The following is a 21,631-nucleotide window of genomic DNA, read 5'->3' on the forward strand; positions in this document are numbered from 1 at the left end:
TCTGTAATTATAGGTGATTAAGCACATGTCCTGCGTAGATATAATCAGTTATTTTCTCGTTCAATGAATGGCCATATTGATGATGCTGGTTTGCATTCTGTCTAGATTCGATTGTCCTCCAACCGTTGCCTCAAGATATAGTAGAACACCACGATTAAAAACGCGACCAAGAAAAAGGCTATATGTTACATTGCAAAAATGATACCTGGCCGCATATCCAAGGGTACCCAGAAAGAATATTAAAAGAAAAAATAATAGTGATAAACACCTAGCGCATGTTGAACAATCTGGAAGAGGCTGCCTTCCCAAACACCTGAGGTTATACAAACAAACACGAAGGGTCATCACAAGATTCCAAACTCGGGCTTATCCATTCTGAGGAAGAAGGGTATCATCTGGCCCATTCGAAAGAAGAGACTCAAAAACGCAAATCAATATCCACTTGCGCTCGTGTGCCAGCATGCTAGTGATCAGTTCTAGCTTTCGTTGTAGACATGCCACTGCACTCCTGGTCCGAAAAAGGCCTGTGCCAAACGTTTCCCACTTTCTGTCGGCTGGCTAAAAGCAACCTGCTCTTTGGGAATCTCCATCCCATAGATAAAGTTGGTCACAACGCAATCAAGAAGATCCATGGCGATCCCTCTCCGTCGAGATGAGCCCGATGTCCAAATGCGCGAGATACCCACGATAGCGGGGTGCACCTCGTCCCGGACGGTAATCGCAGAGTCGGTCGGCTGATCTGCTCCATTCTGAGTTGGTGTCGAGCATTCCACAGGCCGTGATTCCCAGATACGCTCAGTGAGACACGCTCCCACACACCGGCTGTCCTTCATGTGCAGAAACACCTTGTAGCGATCCACTTTCTCCTCTGCACCGTTCTTCCGCAAACGTTCTGGCGGCTCCGTTTGGCTCCATAAGACATCGTCTGAGATTTCGGGTGCAGATAACTCCTTGCTGATCACTTCCAGCACTTTCTTGGCTTGGTTCTTGACGGTCGGAGAGGCCTTACGGTCCACAATAACAACGTAACCTTCGTCGAACCGAGTGGCTTCGTAAACCCAGCGGCATGCGTTCGCCCTCATAAAAGCCTTCCCCAAATCCACCCCTGTTGAGTTCATGTCGTGAAACTTCTTATGAAGCGCCGCGTCCTCCGCATTGGAGGGCACGTATTCCATCCCACAAGTAGCACAGGTTTTTCTGACTCCGTGGCCCAAATCAATCTGCATCTGTTTCAACACGGGTGGTTGCGACTGCGCCGCCGCCGCCTTCTTCTTGGGAGGATCGACCGACGACCGCACACTGTTGGAGTTGACTTCCGTGAGCGGGGTGCCATTGCTCGCATCTTTCGTCGACGATTGCTTGCGCTTCAGAAACGAGAATGTTGGTTTTCTCGTGTTTGCGGGGGGAGGGGTCAACCTGGGAGGTGGCGATGACGGAGGCGTGGACAAGTCATCATCATGCGTCCCCTCTGAAAGAACTACTGAATTGCGGCGCGACGGACTCGATAAAATGGCAGCTGATGACTCACGAATAGCATATTGAAGACTGTTTTCCGCGTCATCGGAATCATTGCCTGCCTCGACGCGTCGTTTCTTGGCGGCAGGACCATTATTGTCGTCATCATAGACGCGCCATAGAGGTCTTCCGTAAGTTTTCATGAGTCCTCTAGAACTAGACAAGTTAGAACCGGCAGTAGATTCAAAGAGTGAATGGTGATAATAATGACCGAGCAAAGTGAGTGAAGGGGTAAGGAGAGGGAAACCAGACGAAAAAAGCAAAACGTACCGCTTGAATGAATTTGTTACAGTCCACGGCATCTCCCTTGTTTTTCTTCAGTGCACCGATTCAACCAAGTCTAACATCAAAAGCATATGTGAGTGCGCTGATGGGAGGCAAACGCGAAAGTGAAGGAAGAGTAGCAACAGAGAGGATTTCCTAAGAATATATTATTATGCTGGATTTTATATTACTATGATTATTCGCGATATTTTGTTCCAGCCAACAGGCGGATTCTGGCGGAAACAATAATAATAAACCAGCGATAAATAATAGTCGCGATACGTACCTCTGTATGTAAGCGTGATCGACGAGTGACGGAACGCGTTGCCTAAGGCGCTAATCCACATTTAGTCATATTACTCGCCCAGGCACTTGACAGGGATCATTCTTCAGTTGTGCTTCCAGAGTCCCACATACCTTAAGGAGGTAAGGTTAGCACAGAAACTAATGGGCCGCTTGGTGACTTGGAGGAACCAAAACCACCAAAGCGGACTATACCGGGGCAGGTTCTGGTTTGATCAAAACGGTCGAAAGTCTGTTGGTGATGCTCCGTAGCAATGTGAAAGGATCTTGATGTTTCGGACACGAGGCTAAGTCACAGACAGACCTGGGAGGTTCTGTACGATTATTAGAATGACTCAGACAAAGGACACGGTCTCCCGAAGCTGCGCACAAGGGCTCTGTCGATAAATCAGAGCTGGATACAGGACGAGGAGAATGATGGGTATTAATCCTCCGTGTATGTGGAGTGTGGACAGATTCAAGGGAAAGTAGTGGAAGAACAGCTCCCAGAGGTGATCTCCAGGCTACCATAAATATAGGACACGGAGGGGCAGTGACGATGATATTAATATGATATGAAAACTATTAACAGTGGACACAAGTGGACACAAGTGGACACAAGTGGATAATGGAATGCTCACTGTTGACTTTTGGGCAGCCGAAGATCGTGGGACACCCGGGTTAGGAAGAGAAAAGGAGCAACAGCTGGCAGGTAGGTATCTAATCATGACTTAGCTAGTGGCATGGCCTCATTTCCATTAGGTTTTGCCTTCTGCCTCCTATACCAATAATAATAGGGACGTACTCCGTACTAGTTACCTGGGTATCCTTTTCGTGGGCTGAATTTGCCTCCTGAAAGCATGACAGCCTATGGCGGCCACCAACCACAATCGTCATACTTGGCTGGAGGAGTTTCAGGGCCACTCATCAGTAGGGGGAGCTATTTTGGCTCCTCCATAGATAGATACCTTGCTTTGGTAGGCCCAATACCACCACTGTCGACAATTGACAACTCCAAATTGGTATTACTCTTAGACATGAGGTGTGTACTTACATAACCCCAGCCCGTTTTGACTTCTGACTGTATCGAAGGGTTGATCGGCAACCTTGGGATGGCAACTGACAGCATACCAGACATCATTCATTCCTTTCCCCTACATGCTCTTCGCTTGGTTGGAGATCATAGATCGTCTGCAGCTTTGGTACACAAGGTGCCGCAGATTCCCCAGCCTCACCTGTGCCCTTGCTGCTGAGCCAACTCATGAGCCACGATTTTTACTGGTGGTTTACAAGAGAGGTGGACGGAATTGCGCCTCGCCTTTCCGCCTCGTGATGTGGCCCATCTGTCGTTCTGGCGACTACTCATTTGAGATGATGGATCCGAATGCCCTACAGGTGAACCTAGTCTCATCTTAGACGGATTAGAAACATCGCTGAATGGTATCTTGAATTTGACGGGATCAGGCAGATGTAACTCGAGGTAGGCCAGAGCAACAACAATCTATACATTGACTGTTCGAAAAAGTTGCTGACTACAGGATGTTCGTTTTGTACGACTACCTTCTGATAATGCAACTGACTTTCGCTTTTCCTATTTCGAGCAGGCACAAGAAGGTAGGACGACATTGGCATGCATCCAGCCGGTATCTGCAGCATCAGTCAGTCTTGCCACTCACAATCGTTAATTGCTGTATGGGGACAGGAAGTGATGTCAAATGCTAACCATTTGTGCTACGATCAGTCAGATCAATAATGGTGATCCAAACTGCTAATATCTCGATTCTTTTCCGCTGGAAGACGGAGTGCTAGAGCTTTGAAGCCGCCACTAGCCAAGAGTTTTGAGGGATAGACGGCTCTGAATCAATGGAACAGATGTGGTCTCCGATTTGATGCCCATCGGTCTTTTCCACATGATACTATGAAGTAGGCAGGCAAGAGCTTTGCCAATACGCAGACAGGTGACGTGAAGGGGCTCGCGATCACCGACCGCTCTTCTGACAAAGCTACCTTAAGAGTTGTACTCCTTACTTGCCATTGAAAAATGGTTGTTGATCAGATATCTGTAAAGACACGTGAGCTGGCGGTCTCTAAGATCACAACCATAGTCAATCTGGACTTACAGGACGAAGTCCCTCTTGAGTATCAAAAGACTACGGATTTGTCTTCTTCGTAACACACTTTCTTCGGCGAATGCGTCAAATCAGATCAGTCAAGAGCGTTGCTGGTTAGACTAGGGTATCTGATGACATCCCCATGCCTCTGTCCCCCTCATGCTCAGTTCTAGCCCCGCATTGAGTCTTGAAGGTGTTGAGCACAGAGTTTATAATTACTTTTGCTCGAAGCGTAGACAGAGCGACTCATGCAAGAGATATACTGTAAGCCGACGCATGATCGACCTATTATTTTTCAATGAGAATATGATCCCCGCAAACCGGAGGTAGATGGAGGGTAGACTAGGTAAGTACCAGCTTGATACACTGCCTCTATGTAGGATTCTGTCACCACGAAAGCCCATATAGGTTAAATGAGGAAAGACAAGGTGTCAGACCAGCAGCGCCGGAGGGATTTCTTACTATCTTCCTGCAGGAGCTCACATTGTAGAGCCTATCATGTCGGTTATCGATTACTTTTGATGCTGCTATCGGTTGAGATCCTTGCTTGAGGGAAAACGCGCCGGATACTAGACATTAACACTCATTGGTAGGTTCGTAAGAAAATAGTGCTGATTGAATACGGTCTTGGCTGAGCAGAGTATTATTCCTAGTCAATAATAGGTACAGGCATAGTCTCCAACTTGGTTTACTGCGATAGCTGGTTGGTGGCTTCTCTAGGTACACCGTGGCTACAAATTATCGGAGTATGTCGATGCTCTCTCGGAAGTTGTCAACTCCAAGGGGAGGGACAATATCGGTTGAAACCATGCGTTTCCTGTTAGCGTCAGGAATATCCGATGTTGAATACAACAGTGGATTTTATACTCTGATTTCAAGAATAACATGCTAGACGAAGGATCATTGATTACATAGGCACAACTGTTACTTTGCCAGATTGGGGGGCGCAACCACCATACGAATAAAGCCCTTTTCCCATGGGAACGACCTAGTGAGACAACATAGCTTAAGAAGAATAATGTATACACAGGAGTGATGATAGGTATCATTGTCCATCTACGGCGAATTGACCAGAAAATCCCGTAGTAAGCAGTACACATATACATACGGACGCCGTAGTATCGGAGGTCTTCTTATCCCGCTGTAAGCCTGTGGGTGACCAGAAGAAATCTCCTCTTCTTTTTTCCTCTTCCGTTTCTTTGCCAATTGCTCTCCCCCAACAATTTTTTTTAATTTCTCCTATCTTCGTTAAACCTCTTCTTCATTTCTTCGACAATCGGCCTATTTTCCTATTCTCACCAGCAGAATCTTCAAAGGAAGAAACCTTCAATCATATAGGGATCATGTCGGACGCTGCTCAAGTCGCCGGGAAGAGAAAAAGACCCAGTATGTACCTGCCACTTATCGATCTGCTTGTCCTTTGTTCCTCTTCCCTCTTCACAACCTTTTTTTTGGTACCTCTTCTTCCCCTTTTGCATTTATTTGCTCCGTCCTATTTGTTGAAAATCATCTTATTGTGATCTACGCTTTGTTTTGGGAGCATCCGTATATTCCCTTTCTTTGTAAGATTGTCAAAGATCTTTTTTTCCCCTCCTTTCCCAAAGCAGACGCCATTCTCAATTCTTTCCGAACGTGTAACGCATGCTCGTGTGTCACTACTGCGAATCCAGACTGCCCCTCTCCCCTCTCCTTTGGAATTAGATTTGTTTCATCTGCCAGGCTCCGGCGATCATCTTACCCCTCTCTTGGTGCTGCACCTACCGCGATCATCATCCAACATGACTGACCGCGATCGATCTTCAGGGACCCAGTCTTGTCCGCCTCCCGAGTTGCCTCAACTGGTCGCTGAACAGCATGTCCCTATTCCTCCCAATGACAAGGAGACAAAGCGCTTGATTGTCGTCCTCTCTCATGCCAGTTTGGAGACATATCGGGCTTCCCATGGTGGTCGCAATGGCTCGGGTCGGGATGAGAAATACTCGTTGCTCAATAGCGATGAGCACATCGGTGTGATGCGCAAGATGAACAGGGATATCAGTGAGGCTCGGCCTGATATCACCCATCAGGTTTGACTCACTCAGACTCCATGGAAAGATTTGATTTCTGGATTGCTAATCTCTTCGCTGTTTCTCCACTCGACAGTGCCTTCTCACTCTTCTCGATTCGCCGATCAACAAAGCTGGCAAGCTCCAAATCTACATCCACACTGCGAAAGGTGTCCTTATCGAAGTTAACCCATCCGTCCGCATTCCTCGTACCTTCAAGCGTTTTGCCGGTTTGATGGTTCAGCTACTGCACAGACTTTCCATTCGTTCCACCAATTCTCAAGAAAAGCTACTCAAGGTCATCAAGAATCCTATTACGGACCACTTACCTCCCAACTGCCGTAAAGTCACCCTCAGTTACGAAGCCCCAGTCGTGCGGGTCAAGGACTATATCGATTCCCTGGGTCCCAAGGAGAGTATTTGTATCTTTGTCGGTGCCATGGCAAAGGGCCAGGATGACTTTGCAGACTCGTTCAAGGATGATACGATCAGTATCAGCAACTACAGCTTGAGCGCCAGTGTTGCATGCAGCAAATTCTGCCATGCTGCGGAGGAATCATGGGGCATTCTTTGAGCGGCGCCGTGAATCGGGGCTCGAGAGCGGCCATATTATGACGACTGACGAATCTTCTTTTTCGCTACCTGCCAGCCGGCGCCGAGGTCGAAGTATAACGAACGCCAATCTTGGGAAAGCATGCCTCGGAACGCATGCCCCTTATTCACCACCTCGGATTCATTGCCTCCATTCGCGTCTATTCTGGTATCATCCTACGTTCTCCCTTTCGCTATTAGCTTCCGGGACCAGTGTGACTTGATACACAACCACCACTACGACATCGCTTACGCTTTTTTCGAGGTCTTGGAATTTTCTTGGACGGCTTTTCCTTCCTCCCATCAACAGGACAATGGACTTCAGTACCCTGAAAAAGCTTCCATTCCGAGCCCATCCACTGTGGAGTGTTGAAGTTACGAGACAAAATTAGACTCAATGTTGCCTTTGACTTTTTGCCTCTTGATTTATCCTCCAGAGTGCAAGGGACTAGCCGGCGCTGGAGCCCGTACCACGTGAATCTAAAATCAGGACGATCGATAACTGAGCCTTCGGGTTGGTTTTATATATGAATATATATCAATTAGGTTCACGTACATTTCCATCATTCTAGACTGTAGGTGTGTTATCATATAGACGTCTAGCGATCAGCCTGTCATTGTCCAAGTCGAAAGAAAGAGGAAGCTGCTCGGTCGATCAGTGAAGAGCGTGAAACAAGACTCATACCATATAGACTCTGATGATGAGATGGAGAATTCTTCAGGTTGCCTAGAAAATGATTGAACAGGATTACAGGAATCGGACAAGATGAGGATGGATGTCACCATAAGTGCCTGAGATAACAGGCATTTACAAAGGCACTGACAACCTCATTCGATCAACTCTCCCCTTTCCTTTCTTCCAACTCTACAGGATAAAACGCTTGTAAAGATAACAACAAATTCGAGATCCTGCGATTACTTTGCCTGCCTCTTCTTACAACATGCATACCAGGGGATTCACTTTGTGATCGGCTGGTCCGGGTGACTGGAGGTGAACCATGATTACTCTTGCTTCGACGTGGCACGCAGAGCGGCTTGCATTCATATCTAGGTGGACCTTCCGCTTCACTTTTTCTCTCTTTGGCTGCCGAGGTCTAGAGTATGAAACTCATCCCCATTTTTTTCTTAGGATTGCTTGGTCCCTGGTCTGTCCTGTATGGATGACATGGTCGGCTACCGACCTGAGTAGATGACCATGATACTAGACACGTCCATCGAACAATCTTTCCAGACAGCGATGGCGCGGTACCATCTGGTTAGAAAACTATCCAGAGAGAAGCCTGGGTCATGATGTCCATCTTGTCATCCCACGGATCGCTCCAGCCTTTGAAAGAGCTCTGTCTTATGTCCAGTCTCCCACTCCTGCAGACACAATGGGGTGGTGCATCGGCCAAAGCACAGTCGCAGAGAGTGGATGCATTTTGGCGGTCTGACAGCACCATCTGGCGACTAAAAGCAGCAGAAGTGCCCAAACACGAACCGGATTGGAGCATCGGACTCTTCGAGAGAGATCCCCTCAAGCTCTGCCTCACTGGCCCCATACGACTACTCCCGACAAGTCTGTCTGTCATTTACTGTCGCACCACAATCATTTGGTGATCTAGTGGGCCTAATCTCTGCAATCACCCTCTCAGGCTTTTACAGTGTCCGATATCCAAGTCAGTAACTACAGAGTAGTAACTGGTGATTGTATTCTTTCAACCACTACTCGTACTTCGAGGCTTTCGTCATGGTCAATTGCTTCGATTCTATAGTCCAATGTAGTGACACTTCGCATAAGGACACCCAATGCTTTTCTAACTCGCTAGGCTCAACTGCAAGCAGGTTCCAACTGTTCTTTGATGGGCGTCCCATTTGAGCTGCGCAGGGCCACCTACTGGACCGTCCGCCGCGTCCAGCGGCTCCCCTGATGCCCCACGATGACCTGGCGCCATGGAGTCGCTCTAAGCTTCACCGAAACGGGAAAGAAGAGCGTGGCATCAGAAGTTTCTTGACTCCATGATTTGAATAACCATTGGAGCTACTTTTCCCGGTTAGAGTCTGCAGGGCCCGGACTCTGGATGAGGTACGGTGGATAGTCCCGGCCACCCTTTCAGATGCTCTGAAAATCAAACTAGGCATGCGACCTGTGCCTGTACTATTACCAAGGCTGTATTACTGGAGGGGTTCATTTCCCTTCATGGATACGTACATTTGCTCTAAGCTTCCAACCGTCTGTTATTGGATATCGGTTGGGCATGCTTGGGTCTCTCCATCTGTACAGCAAGACCTGCCTTGAAATAGCACCGTCAGTCCTCTTTCGTGCTTCTGAACTGTGTCCTCTTCGCCTTGAAAGTGTCATTCAATCATCAGCGTTCTGCACCCAAGGATTCGAGCATTATATATACGCTGTCCTCTACTTAGGGGATTAGGAATCTCAGCTCCTCTTTTGATTCCTTTCCTTGGATGTTGTTCATAGACATCCTTGTTTCGTGACTCAACTTTATATATATACATATCCTCCCGTGGTCACGAATTCTGCCCTGAACCTTCCAAGAATATACAGGGCGAGTCGACTCCAACGCAGACATGCCTCTGTCCCACCTCACTCTGACTGTCTCTCACCTACCAACATCGACTTCCTTCTTCCTCTCCTGCCTACAACCCCTAGGGTATCAGTTTATTGGTCGTCACGATGACTATATTGGATTTGGTCAGAAATCAGGCGAGCCGGCAGATTTCTGGATAACAGAACAGAAGCCAGGGTCAGTATTCTTTCGGAACATCCTGTCATAGCCCCATTGACGAGGACGAAATCATAGATCGCCAGCTGGTGCAGCACATGTTGCTTTTCCTGCTCCGTCGAAAGATGCTGTAGGGTCCTTTTTCATCAGTGCACTGAAGGCCGGCGCAAAGATTCACGGTGAACCAAAGACGCGGGACACAGAATCGGGATACTATAGTGCTGCTGTGATCGACTTTGACGGCAACAGCATCGAGGCTGTGTACCGTCCGGGTATCTCTGCTGCTAAGTCGGAAGTCAGTGCATCTCCAATTGGCTTGCTTGAGAATGGGTCCGTTGTGTCCCGAGCTAGCACGAAGGTCAGCTCCGTCAAGCCTCAAAGTATCGCTCCCTCTGTCAGGTCAGAGGCCAAGTCGTGCGTCTCAAGGGCGACCACTGCTGTAGAGAGAGTGGCACCGTCAGAGCGAACTGCACCGACCATCATCTCGCGGGAGGTTCAGCAAGCGCCGTCTCCTACCTATATTGTCAACCATACAACCCACACCACCCAAAAAAAGGACGACAGCACAGCCAAGACAATCGTTGGCTCGCTCATCGGAGCGGCTGCAGGTGCAGCAATCGCTTATGCATTGACCAAATCCGAGTCCCAGTCGCAGTCCTCGGAGGCCACTCCTCCTCCGCAGTACACACCCCGGGATTTCCCTCAGCTGGCTTCTCCATCGCAAGCTCCCTCGCTAGCTCAGGAACATCAGGACTACAGGGCGATTGATGCTCCTCCCGCCAGGAGCACCTTCTCCCGGTCAGATGCGCGATCCACTCTGACTCGTAGTGTCTCTTCGAAGAATCCTCGTGCGAGCACAATATACGAAGGCACGGAGTTCGTTCCCCCTCGGGGAGAAAATGGCAGTGTGTACCTCGATGAAAGTGGGCGTCGTGCCTCGGATGGGAGTGTCTACACGGTGAGGGATATCCCTCTGAGAGCGATCGAGTATCCCCCACCGGCCCGTTCAACTACGTATCCGTGCAATCCCAGTACTCTCATCAGCAGCTTCCCGGATAAGTCGCGATTCAATGATAAAGAGAGCGTCTATTCAGCATCGACTGCCAAGCCATCCAAGGCCAACCATCAGGATCACCACTCTTCCCGCCATTCTTCGCATCAGTCAGCGGCCAGATCCATGGCGGGGAGCACGGCCTCGTCCGCACGAACGGCCCGTCAGGTCCCGCTGCCCGAAGGGTCCGTGACATCCTATGCGTCGTACCGCAGCGGTGCAAAGTCGGGTGTCTCTGCCCGTGAGATCCCGCTTCCCCAGAGCGTCGTGGATGACTTTGAGATCCAGACCAATATCACGCCGGACGATTCTATAAGCCAGGTCGATTTCTCACGGAGGTCCTCCTACTCCCACCAATCTCACCGCTCCAAAGCCCCCTCTCATGCCTCCAAACGCTCCAGCAAATTCGACGAACCCGTCCAACCGAGCGATAGCGTAAGTCAGGTCTCGACCAATGCATCCAAGACGTCGCAAAGGACCATCAAAGCAAACGGCAGTATGGCTGGCGGAGCCTCCAAGGCCCCATCAAAGGCTCCAACCACGGTCAGCAGTCGGAGAGGCAGCCAGGTTGCCTGAGCAGAGTCAAGGACCCGCATGGTTCCTCCTCCGTATCATCTTCCTCTTCATTTCTTGCTTCTATATTCTCTCGGGACTCCTCAATGAGCCATGTAACGACAGTGTATCCGGGGCATATCTCACGCATTAAACAGCCAGCAAGGTTGGGCGTTTTTGGTTTTTGGTTTTTTTCCTTGTCACCTCGTTGATCAGACATTGATGTTTACATATACTGGAAACCACATAGACCATAGATGATGTGGCCATAGAACAGTTCAAGAAGCTGGCCGGTCATCTTGATTTCTCTTCCTCTTTCTCTTCCTTGTGTCTGGGTCGTGATTTTACCTTCTTCTTTTCTTCTCTTACATTTCATGCCTTTGTTGGCATTGGAGGTTGATCAGCACACTTGTTCTCTCTCGCATGCATGTCTGGGTAGTCCTCCATGTGTTCATCACATACGGCCGTCCATTCTGCACTTTAGCTTAATGGATGTCTGTCTGTATTACACAATCGCCTATTGTAGAAACTGAACTTTCATACTTGGACCTGTTGCATACGCAACAACATTTGAGACACAGATATTATTTGCACACGGGCTTTTGGTTAGACTAGATCTCTAGAACTACCGGATCGGTACCCATCGATAGCAGAAGCAATATTGCAAGCAAACTCATTCTTAGCCGGTCAACGGGTCCGACGTGGTCTTGCCTTTATACCTATCGCTATCTAATACACACCGTTACCACCACCGGCTCAGCACCATGACTCCCTCTCTTTCCGCTCTCCTCACCACTCACGCGACCTCGCTCCTCTCCCCCAGGCAAAATCCTCAAAAAAAGAAGCCACAGCCTCTGCCGCCCAAAGACCCGGCCTTGAGGTTTTATTTTCATCAAATGGATTGTCGAACTCCATCCAGTCGAGATCGAAAAAAGTGCTATGAATGCATCAAAGACAATTGGTCATTATGATCGTAGGACATGACACTTCCCGCCGGTAGAGAAAGCGCAGAATAACACGAATTTAGAGACATGCGATTTGTTTCACAGTAAGAACAAGGAACGGATCTACGATCACGGTACGCCAGGCTTCGGATCTGATCTAACGGAGGGAAAGATGACGCAGAAAGAATTGGGAAGACCCGAGGTGGCCGCGCAGAAGTCAACTGTGAAGATCAAATAGCGTATTTGCGTGTCCATTCACGGGCCGTCGCTTCGTACCGAGGGCGGTCGGTCTTGTAGACGTGAGCGATCTCAGGTACCAACGGGTCGTCCGGGTTAGGGTCTGTGAGCATTGAGCAGATCGAAAGCAGCACTGAAGAGCGGTCAGCATTTGCGAAAATAGATCATTTCACATCGATGAATACCTTTAGAGATTGTAAGAGCAGGGCTCCACTGATCTCGCAGGATGTCAAGACAGATACTGCCATTCGAGTTGATGTTGGGGTGGTAGATACGAGTCGTGAAGTTGACCTTGGGTGGCTTGAATGGATAATCGGTAGGGAAGTGGATGGTCAGGAAAAAGACGCCTCCCGAGTATGGCGAGTCACCCTGTCGAAGAGGAATGTCAGCATTAAATCCAAACTCTCTCGCGGCACAAATGCCACCAGCGACGGAAATGAGGTGGGGGGACTTACAGGACCCATGATTGTTGCTTGCCAGTGAAACTGTCAGAAACACCAGCTGTCAGTGGCCATATTCAAAGAGGGCTGAGATGTTGCTGGGAAGTTGCATGACACAGGCGGATTCATGCAATATGCGGCGCCGCACATGACAGCTGCATACACGGCCGTAACAACAAAACTTGCGACAAAAGGGTCGGGAAGATATCATACCAGATCATCTCCAACAGGGCCAGCAGAGCAGGAAGAGGGTGGATCACTAGATGAAGAATCAATATCAGCATTGTGGAAACCTAAGGATGACGTCTTGAACTCTGTAATGGAAGCGTCTTTGAGGATGCCCAGGACACCCCGCAGAAGTGGGGTGAACACCACGCCGCAGGTGACCTGAAGGACAACGACAGAAAGAGCGAAGGTGTGGTGTCTTACCGGCCGAGGTCAGTGAGTTCCTTGTTAATTCTCTTGAGAGCCATGTCGAAGGTGTGTGATGTGAAAAGAGTGTAGATTAAAGATCAGCCACTTAAGAAAGGTATTGTGAGTTCTGCACACACAGAGTTCCGCACGTTAGTACCGAAGGTCGCAAAGTAAGTAATAGATCAACTGAAACAAGACAGACGATGAGGAAGAGAAGAGAAGAAAAGAAAGGAGAAAAAGAGGATGATAGAAATGGGGAGGACTAAGGGTGGACTCACTAGGGACAAGAGATGGATTTGATTACGTCGGAAATGGGAGGGCGAAAAAAGAAGAAGAAGAGCAGAAGGAGGGGAAAAGAGAGAAGGGAATGGGAATTGGGCTGAAAGAGGGAAAAACGAGAGAGAAGGAGAGAGAGTGGCAGGGAACCTCAGGCAAACTTCCCGATCAGCGCGTTACTTACGTACGGGGCGGTATTACCGTCAGAATACCCACAATGCTAACCTAAGTAGGTTAGATTACCTTTAATCTTACTAGATGAAACCAAGCCCTTTCCGGCTTCAGCCACACTGCGTCATATGGTCATGTCGCTTGTTACGTGTGAAAAGCGCTACCAGATGATGACCTATCCTTGAGCAGAGGGACTAAAAAATAGTTTGATTGAGATAGTGAAGGAGAACATTCACAATCAACCCTAATTAAGAATATCAGCTCCTGTTTGATCGGGTCAGTGGGATGTATCAAGCCTTCCATGTCAATCTTGATGCATCGCCACTGTCCGCCATGTTGGCAACTCGGTACTTGAGTTCGCCATTAGCGGTTCGTTCCTTTGTTTTTCATTCAGCCTTGTCCTTTTTCTTACAGCGAATTACACAGATTTACAATTCATGACAGAGTAAATACCTAGGCACTTTCAACTTTTTTTTTGTCTCTCATACGGCGGAGGTGGCAAGTAGATTATCTGAGATATCAGATCTGTTCGGCACATGTTCATGTTACAGATGTAAAGGTTGACTACGGAGTGAGAAGTATGAGAACTTGTGGTAGCATTGTCGTTTGCTATGGCTTCTTCTGCCTCTATCATGTTGCGACTTGGATATATCCAGACCTACAATCAACCAGAAAGGGCTAGAATGTCTTAGACAAACGCCTGCACTCCTGTGATAGCCCGTCCCAGTATCAATGCTAGACCCCCAGCAATGTCAGTTTTGAACTCATCGTGTGGGAAATGACAGGCTATGATATCCCGCCGGGTACTCACCGTGAATGTCACTCTGTCCTTCGTAGGTCTGCACGACAAATAGATTGGCGACGTGTCGTCCAATATGGTATTCGTCGCTGGTTGCATTGCCGCCGAAAATCTCCTGAAGTCTACGCATCGAAAAAGGTGTCAGTATAATTCAACTTTCAGCAGCAGTATTTGAGGAAAGGGTGACACGTACAGCCGTGCATTCGCCAGAGCTCGATCACAGTTCTGCCTTTTGACCATGGAGATCATCTCCGGAGTGCTCTTGCCGGCGTCCTTGAGCCGAGCGACCTGAGTAGCAGCCAGCGTTCCATATGCCGCATCAGTGGCTGCATCGGCTAGTTTCTTCTGGATGAGCTGATACTTCGCCAGCGGGTTGCCCTTGAACTGCTTCCGCTCCAGTGCATAAGTGCGGGCACGGTCGATGCAGTCCTCCAGAGCGCCCATCGCACCGAACGCAATGCCCAACCGGGCACTGTTCAGGCAGGTGAAGGGACCCTTGAGGCCTTCGACGTCCGGAAACATGTTCTCCGCTGGCACAGGACAGTCGTCCATCTGGATCATACCCGTGATCGATGCGCGCAGAGCAGTCTTGTTCTTGATCGGCGGCGTTTGCAGTGTGCCGGGCGGGCACTGGCTACGCTCGACGATGAAACCCTTGATTTTGCCCGTTGTTTGCAACTTGGCCCATACCAACATGATATCCGCGATGGGAGAGTTGGTGATCCATGTCTTAGCTCCAGATAGCAAGTAGTATCCCTTCTTGGTCGGGTGTTCGCGCGCCGTCGTCTCCATCGAACCGGGGTCGGAGCCGTGGTTGGGCTCTGTAAGACCAAAGCAGCCCGCCAGTTTTCCCTTGGCCAGTTGCGGTAGGAATCGGTCCTTCTGCTCCTGTGTGCCGAACTCGTAGATACCCGTCATCGCCAGCGAGCTCTGCACAGACATTCCCGATCGGTATCCTGAGTCTACCCGTTCGACTTCTTTTGTGATCAACCCTGAGGCCACTGTACTCGCACCGGCACATCCATATCCTTCAATGCTCGCGCCGAGGAGGCCTAGCTCCCCCATTTCCTCCAGGATTTTACGGTCATAGTCTTCGTTTCTATAGGCATCTGAACAAAAGCAAATCTGTCAGCAGAAATCTCACAGATCGTCCCGAAGTATGGCTTACCGAGCACACGGGGAAGTAATCGCTCTTGGCAGTATTGTCGGGCTGTGTCCCGAATCGCCAATTCCTCGTCTGTATACAGTTCCGACGCGGCGAGGGGATCCTCCCAATTCAACACTGTTGAATAAGCTCGTACCGAAGTGTTATGGCTGACCACGGGAGCCTTATACAAGCGATTCGCTGATCGAAGGTGGCGCGATGCCGCGCGGATTGACCGGTTCATGACTGATAAGAACGAAAGAAAGCAGCGCGAGAGAAGGGAAGGTGAATGAAGTAGTCCAAAGCAAATAAGAACTGAATATCTATTTTACTGAATCTCCGCCAGCACGGCTCTCAAGCCGAATGGGAATTGACTGCGGCAACTGATGGTATCCAGAGCAGCGAAGATGCAAGATGAATTGCGCGGGGGAGGCCGATTGTCCGGATGACGCTTGACCTCGGCAGTCGATCGGGGTGCTTGTCTGCCCTCCGATGATAAAAGCAATTAGAAGTATTGAATTCGGTAGTGAAAGCAAGAATTGAACAACAGTGAGTTCAGCGATCGATTTTCATCCATACCTATATATACCCACACTGAAGGCCGACCTCGGTGATCCTCGGTCATCCGCACCCCCTACGTTGGGTCATGTTAAGCCTCGGGATTGTTTCCGTTCCGTCGATGCCACCATCCAATAACCGTCAGGGTAAAGGAAGTCCTAAGTAGAGGCATTTGACCGTCTGCCTGAGATTTTTGATCATTTATGTGCATGCTCTAGGCTACATGGCTGTCATATCAACTATTTACTCGGTAGCCGAGAGCCTCGCTTCCCGATTATAACTTGGTAGTTTTGTCCTTCCACGTCTGTCTTAGTGGTGCGATCGTTATGAAGGTGTCATTCAGCAACAGCTGAAATTCGCAGTCACCTATATAAGAGTAGGTTTCGCGATTGGAGAAATTCAATGTTCGAAAGAGAAGTGCCTTTTTAGACGGACCTCCTAAGTTGCATGCTCGGATGGGAACTCCTTGGCCAGTGAAGCCTTGTGGACACATTACATGACAATGTAGTGCTCAAGCAGTTCACGGGCGGATTCAAATATGGAATGCGTATGACACAAGCTGGGTTCGACTGGCGAAGTTCGGTTATAGTCGAGTAATGAGTCGGAGGGCTTCGGCCAGAGCCCCAACCTGGGCCCTCGGGGGAAATGAACCGTCACGTTAGTTGTTCTTTTCACTGAACTCTACCAAGTCAATGCCGGTTACCGATGACCGCTGGAACACCTCAAGCAGGCATCTGGGACTGAAGAAAGTCGAAGACTCCCGTAGGGAAATACTCCTCGTCAAAGCCCCACAAATCAGCCATCATACGATCCAGAGAGCCTATCGAGAGACCTGGCTCCTGTTTCCCCTGCACCTGAGCAGATTCAAACCCATTACTGCGCTCAGCCGACAGCGGAGCCATTCCGGGTAGCGGAGGAGGGTGACTCAGAATGGTGTCTCGTTCACCCAACGGTTGCGCTCCAGGAATTACAATGGGCTTGAATATTGATGTAGTCTCAAAGGAATTCTGTCCCAGAGATTGCTGACCGCTCGAATTTCTCTTTTCCCACTCCTCGAATCCTGTAAGCATCTTGCGCAAGCCACGGGCTATATGATGAGTAAGATGGCGCTCACTAGCACGCTTGCTACAAGTCACCATGAGCTCGATTATTTTACCAACCAGGGCACGCACGTAAGGCGCATCGATTGAAAGACCCGCCGAAGCAATGGAGTTTTGCTGTCCTTGTGCATTCGGCAGCGTCCTCGAGCAACATTTAGCGGCGATCTTGAGGAGGAACACAGCTGCAAAGGTGATCATGCTGTGGAGATATAGAGGAACGCCAATCAAAGCTCTTTGAATGTCGGGTTCATCGAGGACCACCAGGAGCGTTTCGATTGCAGATTCTATCGCCAAGTTGGCATGTTTCTTACGTTCAGCGGACATCGGCCGCGACGAGTTCGAGGAGTGATACGTCCGTAAAGCAACCGAATTTAGTTGCAGACGAGAGAAGTGGTAGTGCAGATAGACGGCTTTGTAAGGGTACGCACCGACATACCGACTTCCAGCTGTTTCATCTCAATGTTAGCGCTCTTTTCAGATCACCAACCCAAGCAGATCAAGTCGTTATGCGTACCTAAGCGAGGGAGCCAGGCGGAACGCCAATCTTCAAGATCAGCGTCGAACTTGTTGATTTTAGAGAATTCGCTCTCCGGTACCTCCAAGTCGACATCGGGACCGAAAGCGTGGTATATCCGAGTCAAGATGATGAACAAGTCCACTTGGCTGTGAAGACGAAGGTCCGACTGCTGTACCGTCGGAGAAATTGTAAACGTATTGTGATTCGCGATGCTTGGATCTTCATGAATGATAGGCGGTCGTCCGTAGGCGATAGAGAAATGGTGCTCCAGGGTCTACGTAGTCGATTTCAGTGCGTCAATCATCTGGCAGTCGTAACACTCTGTTGATGGCGACCTAGACTTACATAAAGAAGGTACCAGAGCCTCACTTGTTCTATATGCTCCACAGAGCCCTGCATGGCCTTGCGATAGGATTGGTGAAGGTTCCGCTCAGTCGCAATACGGACCGCATAGCCGGAAAGCTTCCAACTGACATCCGCAAGCCAGAATGCGCCAACACATAATGCACGCAAGTCATCGAGGGTATGGTGTCTATCAAGCATGGATTCAGAAGCCAGCTTCGCGAATTCCGTATAGCAGGTATCGAATGTCTTCTCCTTTTTGGGTAAATGGAGGGCTGAAACTGCAAGAATGGCGGCGGAAAGCATTGAAGAAGAATTGCGAACAGATGTAAGATCCTTGTGCACCAACGTCATACCATCCCACAGATAACGACTGAGCACCTGATCAAAATAGTGGAACAGGTCCTCCGCTTCCTGAAGATCAATCACTCCTCGCGATATGAAGTCGGTCACTAGTGCCCGGTCGGATGCATGCTGACGTCCAGGAGAGCTTGGGGGTATATCGCTCAGCCGAGTCACTTCGTACAGACTTCCCATCGGCGCAGTAACCAGGGATGATGTTCCATTCTCTTCCCGATCGAGGGAGTACTGGGAGTGTTGCTTAGGAAAGGAATAATTCGCCGATGAGTTTGGACCTATTGAGACGGATTCCAAGTTTGAGCCTATCGAGCTCGGTTTCCTGTCATTGACCGTCGCAGTGCCGGTGTCTTCGGTTGATGCTGTTGATTCTTTGCGGTCTCTTTTCCTGGAAAGAGCTTCCATCGATTTGCCCAGCGACTGATAGTATGACCAGTCCGGTAGCTGAGCCTTTCGAAGTAAATCCGTCATTGCAAGCTCAACCGTCGTCTTCCACCTGTATGATTATGGAACGATTAGCGACGGTGTACAATAACGATGGGATGCGTATGAACTATATTTACTCTGTCTCATCGTCCAATAAAGTCTGTAGGCTTTTGTTGACAACACAGTCCAAGCCCATGCGATGGCATCTCTGACACGGCGCCTCCCCTTCCTTATCACAGCGCACCTTGTGATTCTTGCAGTTTGTACACGCACGGATTCTCCGTGAGATCTTAGGGATATGCCTCAGAATTTGCTGTTTCGAATCCTCATCGGTCGCCATATGCAGGTAAGCTCCCTGAGGAGAGTCTGAAGATGCATGGCCATTGGCTTCGAATTGAATGCGACTCCGCTTCATAATTACTGTAAAAAGGGGAGACTCATCTTCGAAGTAGTGCGTAGGATTGAACCGGTGTATTGAGCTTTTGCTCCCAACGAATTCGGGCCCCGTTGAAGAGGGGTGCAACATTCACCTTTGAGGGGAAGACTGAATAATCAAGTCCGGCCTAGTACGGGGTAGATGTGCGCCTTTTTGGCAGGCTCAGCCTACATATGCACCAACTTCACCTATCTATTACCTGATCTATCGACCGAGAACGGAGGGGCCACAAATACCGTCAGCGAATAGCAGCGCCTCCCTCCCCGTAACCATCTTTCCTTTCGGCTTTCCAAGCTCCTACACGCGGAGATCGAAAGTCTGGGCCTCTGGAAACTTTACCGCCTTACTCTGTTCAGTTACAGCCTTGGCGCCTGAGGCCGGGGAAACTCCCGCGGGGTTTAGCATCACGTGGAAATCCAGCTCAATTGCACTAACCCTAATTCAGGCTCAAATGATGTAAGGCGCGTTCTTCCTTCCGCCGCGGCGCGTCTGGCCGCGAGCAAGAGTACAGCTATTTTCGAGCTTCATATCTCGAACACTTTATTCTGGTGTGTGATTTACCAACACAGCAAGGGAGTAGCGATTTGTCCTCTTCTTTTTTGGCAGGTTCTAAATTTGAGAGCTGTCGTAATGGGTATTAAACGTAAGTGAACTTTTGGGCCAGTTGAGCAGCTACCACCACAGAGTGTGAAGCTGATTGGGGGTTCTAGATTTGTTTCAAGTTATTCAGGAGAATGCGCCAGATGCTATCAAGGCTGGGGATATCAAGAACCACTTTGGCCGAAAGGTCGCCATCGTATGTAGTCTTTTTCTCCCAAACCTGCTAGTCAGCCCGGAAACACATTTGAAGGTTGCAATGATACTTACAAGCCATGGTTGAATAGGATGCGTGCGTTGAACTTTCTCGAACACGTCAGGTTATGTAGCTCACATCTTGCAGGTCTATGAGTATCTACAGTTTTTTGATCGCCGTCCGCTCGGAGGGCCAACAGCTCATGAGCGAGTCGGGCGAGACAACGTCACATTTGATGGGAATGTTTTACCGGACATTGCGCATGGTCGATAATGGGATTAAACCTCTCTATGTCTTTGATGGAGCGCCACCGAAACTCAAGTCCGGTGAACTGGCGAAGCGTACTGCACGAAAAGCAGAGGCTACTGAAGCCCATGAGGAAGCAAAAGAGACGGGCACTGCGGAAGATGTTGAGAAGTTCTCGCGGCGCACGGTGCGTGTCACAAGAGAGCACAATGCCGAATGCAAAAAACTGTTGAAGTTGATGGGTATCCCGTACATCGACGCTCCGACTGAGGCAGAGGCCCAGTGTGCTGTGCTTGCGCGGGCAGGGAAGGTCTATGCCGCTGCTTCCGAGGATATGGACACGTTATGTTTCGAAGCGCCAATTCTTCTCAGGCATCTTACGTTCAGCGAGCAGAGAAAGGAACCCATTCAAGAGATCCATCTGAATCGTGCTCTAGAGGGACTCGGCATGGATCGCAAGCAGGTAGGCGACTGGCTTCTCCCCAGATTCCCTTCATGGATACGATCTTCTCATGCTTACACCCGGCTGCACAGTTTATTGATCTATGCATTCTTCTCGGCTGTGACTATCTGGAACCTATCCCAAAGGTCGGGCCAAACACCGCTTTGAAACTCATCCGGGAACACGGAAGCTTGGAGAAGGTGGTCGAGGCGATCGAGAACGACCCGAAGAAGAAATACGTCATACCAGAATATTGGCCCTATCAGGATGCGAGGGAATTGTTCCTCCATCCAGATGTGCGAGAAGCTGATCATCCCGAGTGTGACTTCAAATGGGAGGCGCCAGATGTTGAGGCTCTGGTGGAGTTCCTGGTCAAGGATAAAGGTTTCAACGAGGATCGGGTCCGCAACGGAGCTACGCGCCTGCAGAAGAATCTCAAAACAGCTCAGCAATCACGGCTTGAGGGCTTCTTCAAGCCGGTCGCTCGGACGGATGAGGAGAAGGCTAGTCTCAAACGCAAGCACGATGAGAAGTTACAGGAACAAAAGAAACGCAAAAAGGAGGAGGCCAAGGCTAAGAAGGAGGCCAAGGCGAAACCACGCGGTGCTGCGTAGGTTGCTTGTCTGTTTACAGGACCGGCTTTGCGGGAGTCGTGGTGGGAAAAATATCTTGAGGGGGACACGGGCTTGCATGTTACGCGTCAATACTATGTATAATATTACTGGCGTTTCTGGCTTTAGCTACAGGCGTGGTGTTTCTTTTTTCCATGGCATATGATGGTTCACGTATGGTAAGGGATCAGAAAAGAATATAGTTGTTTCTCCATTTATAGGTTATCTTCTGAGTCTGACAGTA

General features: G+C 49.4%; 7 protein-coding genes across 7 annotated transcripts; 3 read left to right on the plus strand and 4 right to left on the minus strand.

Annotated features, from left to right (window-relative positions):
* Positions 1-46: 46 nt before the first annotated feature.
* Positions 47-2,829, minus strand: AFUA_3G06000 (ESCO family N-acetyltransferase). Its single transcript, XM_077804336.1, has 3 exons — positions 2,453-2,829; positions 1,786-2,396; positions 47-1,665 (listed from the first exon to the last, which is right to left on the minus strand). The coding sequence occupies exons 2-3, from the start codon at positions 1,815-1,817 to the stop codon at positions 477-479; spliced, it is 1,221 nt and encodes a 406-aa protein (XP_077660492.1). The 5' UTR covers positions 1,818-2,396; positions 2,453-2,829; the 3' UTR covers positions 47-476.
* Positions 2,830-5,132: 2,303 nt separating this feature from the next.
* Positions 5,133-7,395, plus strand: AFUA_3G06010 (18S rRNA pseudouridine methyltransferase). The gene is made up of 2 exons (XM_749912.2): positions 5,133-6,238; positions 6,315-7,395. Exons 1-2 carry the CDS (start codon positions 5,951-5,953, stop codon positions 6,789-6,791), a joined length of 765 nt encoding a protein of 254 aa, XP_755005.1. The 5' UTR covers positions 5,133-5,950; the 3' UTR covers positions 6,792-7,395.
* Positions 7,396-7,577: 182 nt separating this feature from the next.
* AFUA_3G06020 (VOC family protein) lies at positions 7,578-11,395 on the plus strand. The gene is made up of 2 exons (XM_749911.2): positions 7,578-9,552; positions 9,610-11,395. The coding sequence occupies exons 1-2, from the start codon at positions 9,377-9,379 to the stop codon at positions 11,156-11,158; spliced, it is 1,725 nt and encodes a 574-aa protein (XP_755004.1). The 5' UTR covers positions 7,578-9,376; the 3' UTR covers positions 11,159-11,395.
* Positions 11,396-11,703: 308 nt separating this feature from the next.
* AFUA_3G06030 (putative ubiquitin conjugating enzyme (UbcD)) lies at positions 11,704-13,716 on the minus strand. Its single transcript, XM_749910.2, has 6 exons — positions 13,448-13,716; positions 13,185-13,296; positions 12,969-13,014; positions 12,771-12,800; positions 12,501-12,684; positions 11,704-12,448 (listed from the first exon to the last, which is right to left on the minus strand). The coding sequence occupies exons 2-6, from the start codon at positions 13,226-13,228 to the stop codon at positions 12,309-12,311; spliced, it is 444 nt and encodes a 147-aa protein (XP_755003.1). The 5' UTR covers positions 13,229-13,296; positions 13,448-13,716; the 3' UTR covers positions 11,704-12,308.
* Positions 13,717-14,304: 588 nt separating this feature from the next.
* On the minus strand, positions 14,305-15,803 carry AFUA_3G06040 (acyl-CoA dehydrogenase; the record flags this gene model as incomplete). The annotated part of the gene is made up of 4 exons (XM_749909.1): positions 14,305-14,351; positions 14,428-14,537; positions 14,609-15,524; positions 15,584-15,803. The coding sequence occupies 4 exons, from the start codon at positions 15,801-15,803 to the stop codon at positions 14,305-14,307; spliced, it is 1,293 nt and encodes a 430-aa protein (XP_755002.1).
* A 399-nt stretch (positions 15,804-16,202) lies between these two features.
* On the minus strand, positions 16,203-19,549 carry AFUA_3G06050 (Zn(II)2Cys6 transcription factor). Its single transcript, XM_749908.2, has 4 exons — positions 18,997-19,549; positions 18,080-18,929; positions 17,732-18,008; positions 16,203-17,663 (listed from the first exon to the last, which is right to left on the minus strand). Exons 1-4 carry the CDS (start codon positions 19,383-19,385, stop codon positions 16,840-16,842), a joined length of 2,340 nt encoding a protein of 779 aa, XP_755001.2. The 5' UTR covers positions 19,386-19,549; the 3' UTR covers positions 16,203-16,839.
* Positions 19,550-19,781: 232 nt separating this feature from the next.
* fen1 (multifunctional nuclease RAD27) lies at positions 19,782-21,619 on the plus strand. Its single transcript, XM_077804337.1, has 5 exons — positions 19,782-19,938; positions 20,006-20,091; positions 20,180-20,184; positions 20,236-20,797; positions 20,869-21,619. The coding sequence occupies exons 1-5, from the start codon at positions 19,926-19,928 to the stop codon at positions 21,388-21,390; spliced, it is 1,188 nt and encodes a 395-aa protein (XP_077660493.1). The 5' UTR covers positions 19,782-19,925; the 3' UTR covers positions 21,391-21,619.
* Positions 21,620-21,631: the final 12 nt, after the last annotated feature.

This window comes from Aspergillus fumigatus, chromosome 3, assembly GCF_000002655.1.
Source record: "Aspergillus fumigatus Af293 chromosome 3, whole genome shotgun sequence".
Classification (NCBI taxonomy): Eukaryota; Fungi; Ascomycota; class Eurotiomycetes; order Eurotiales; family Aspergillaceae; genus Aspergillus; species Aspergillus fumigatus.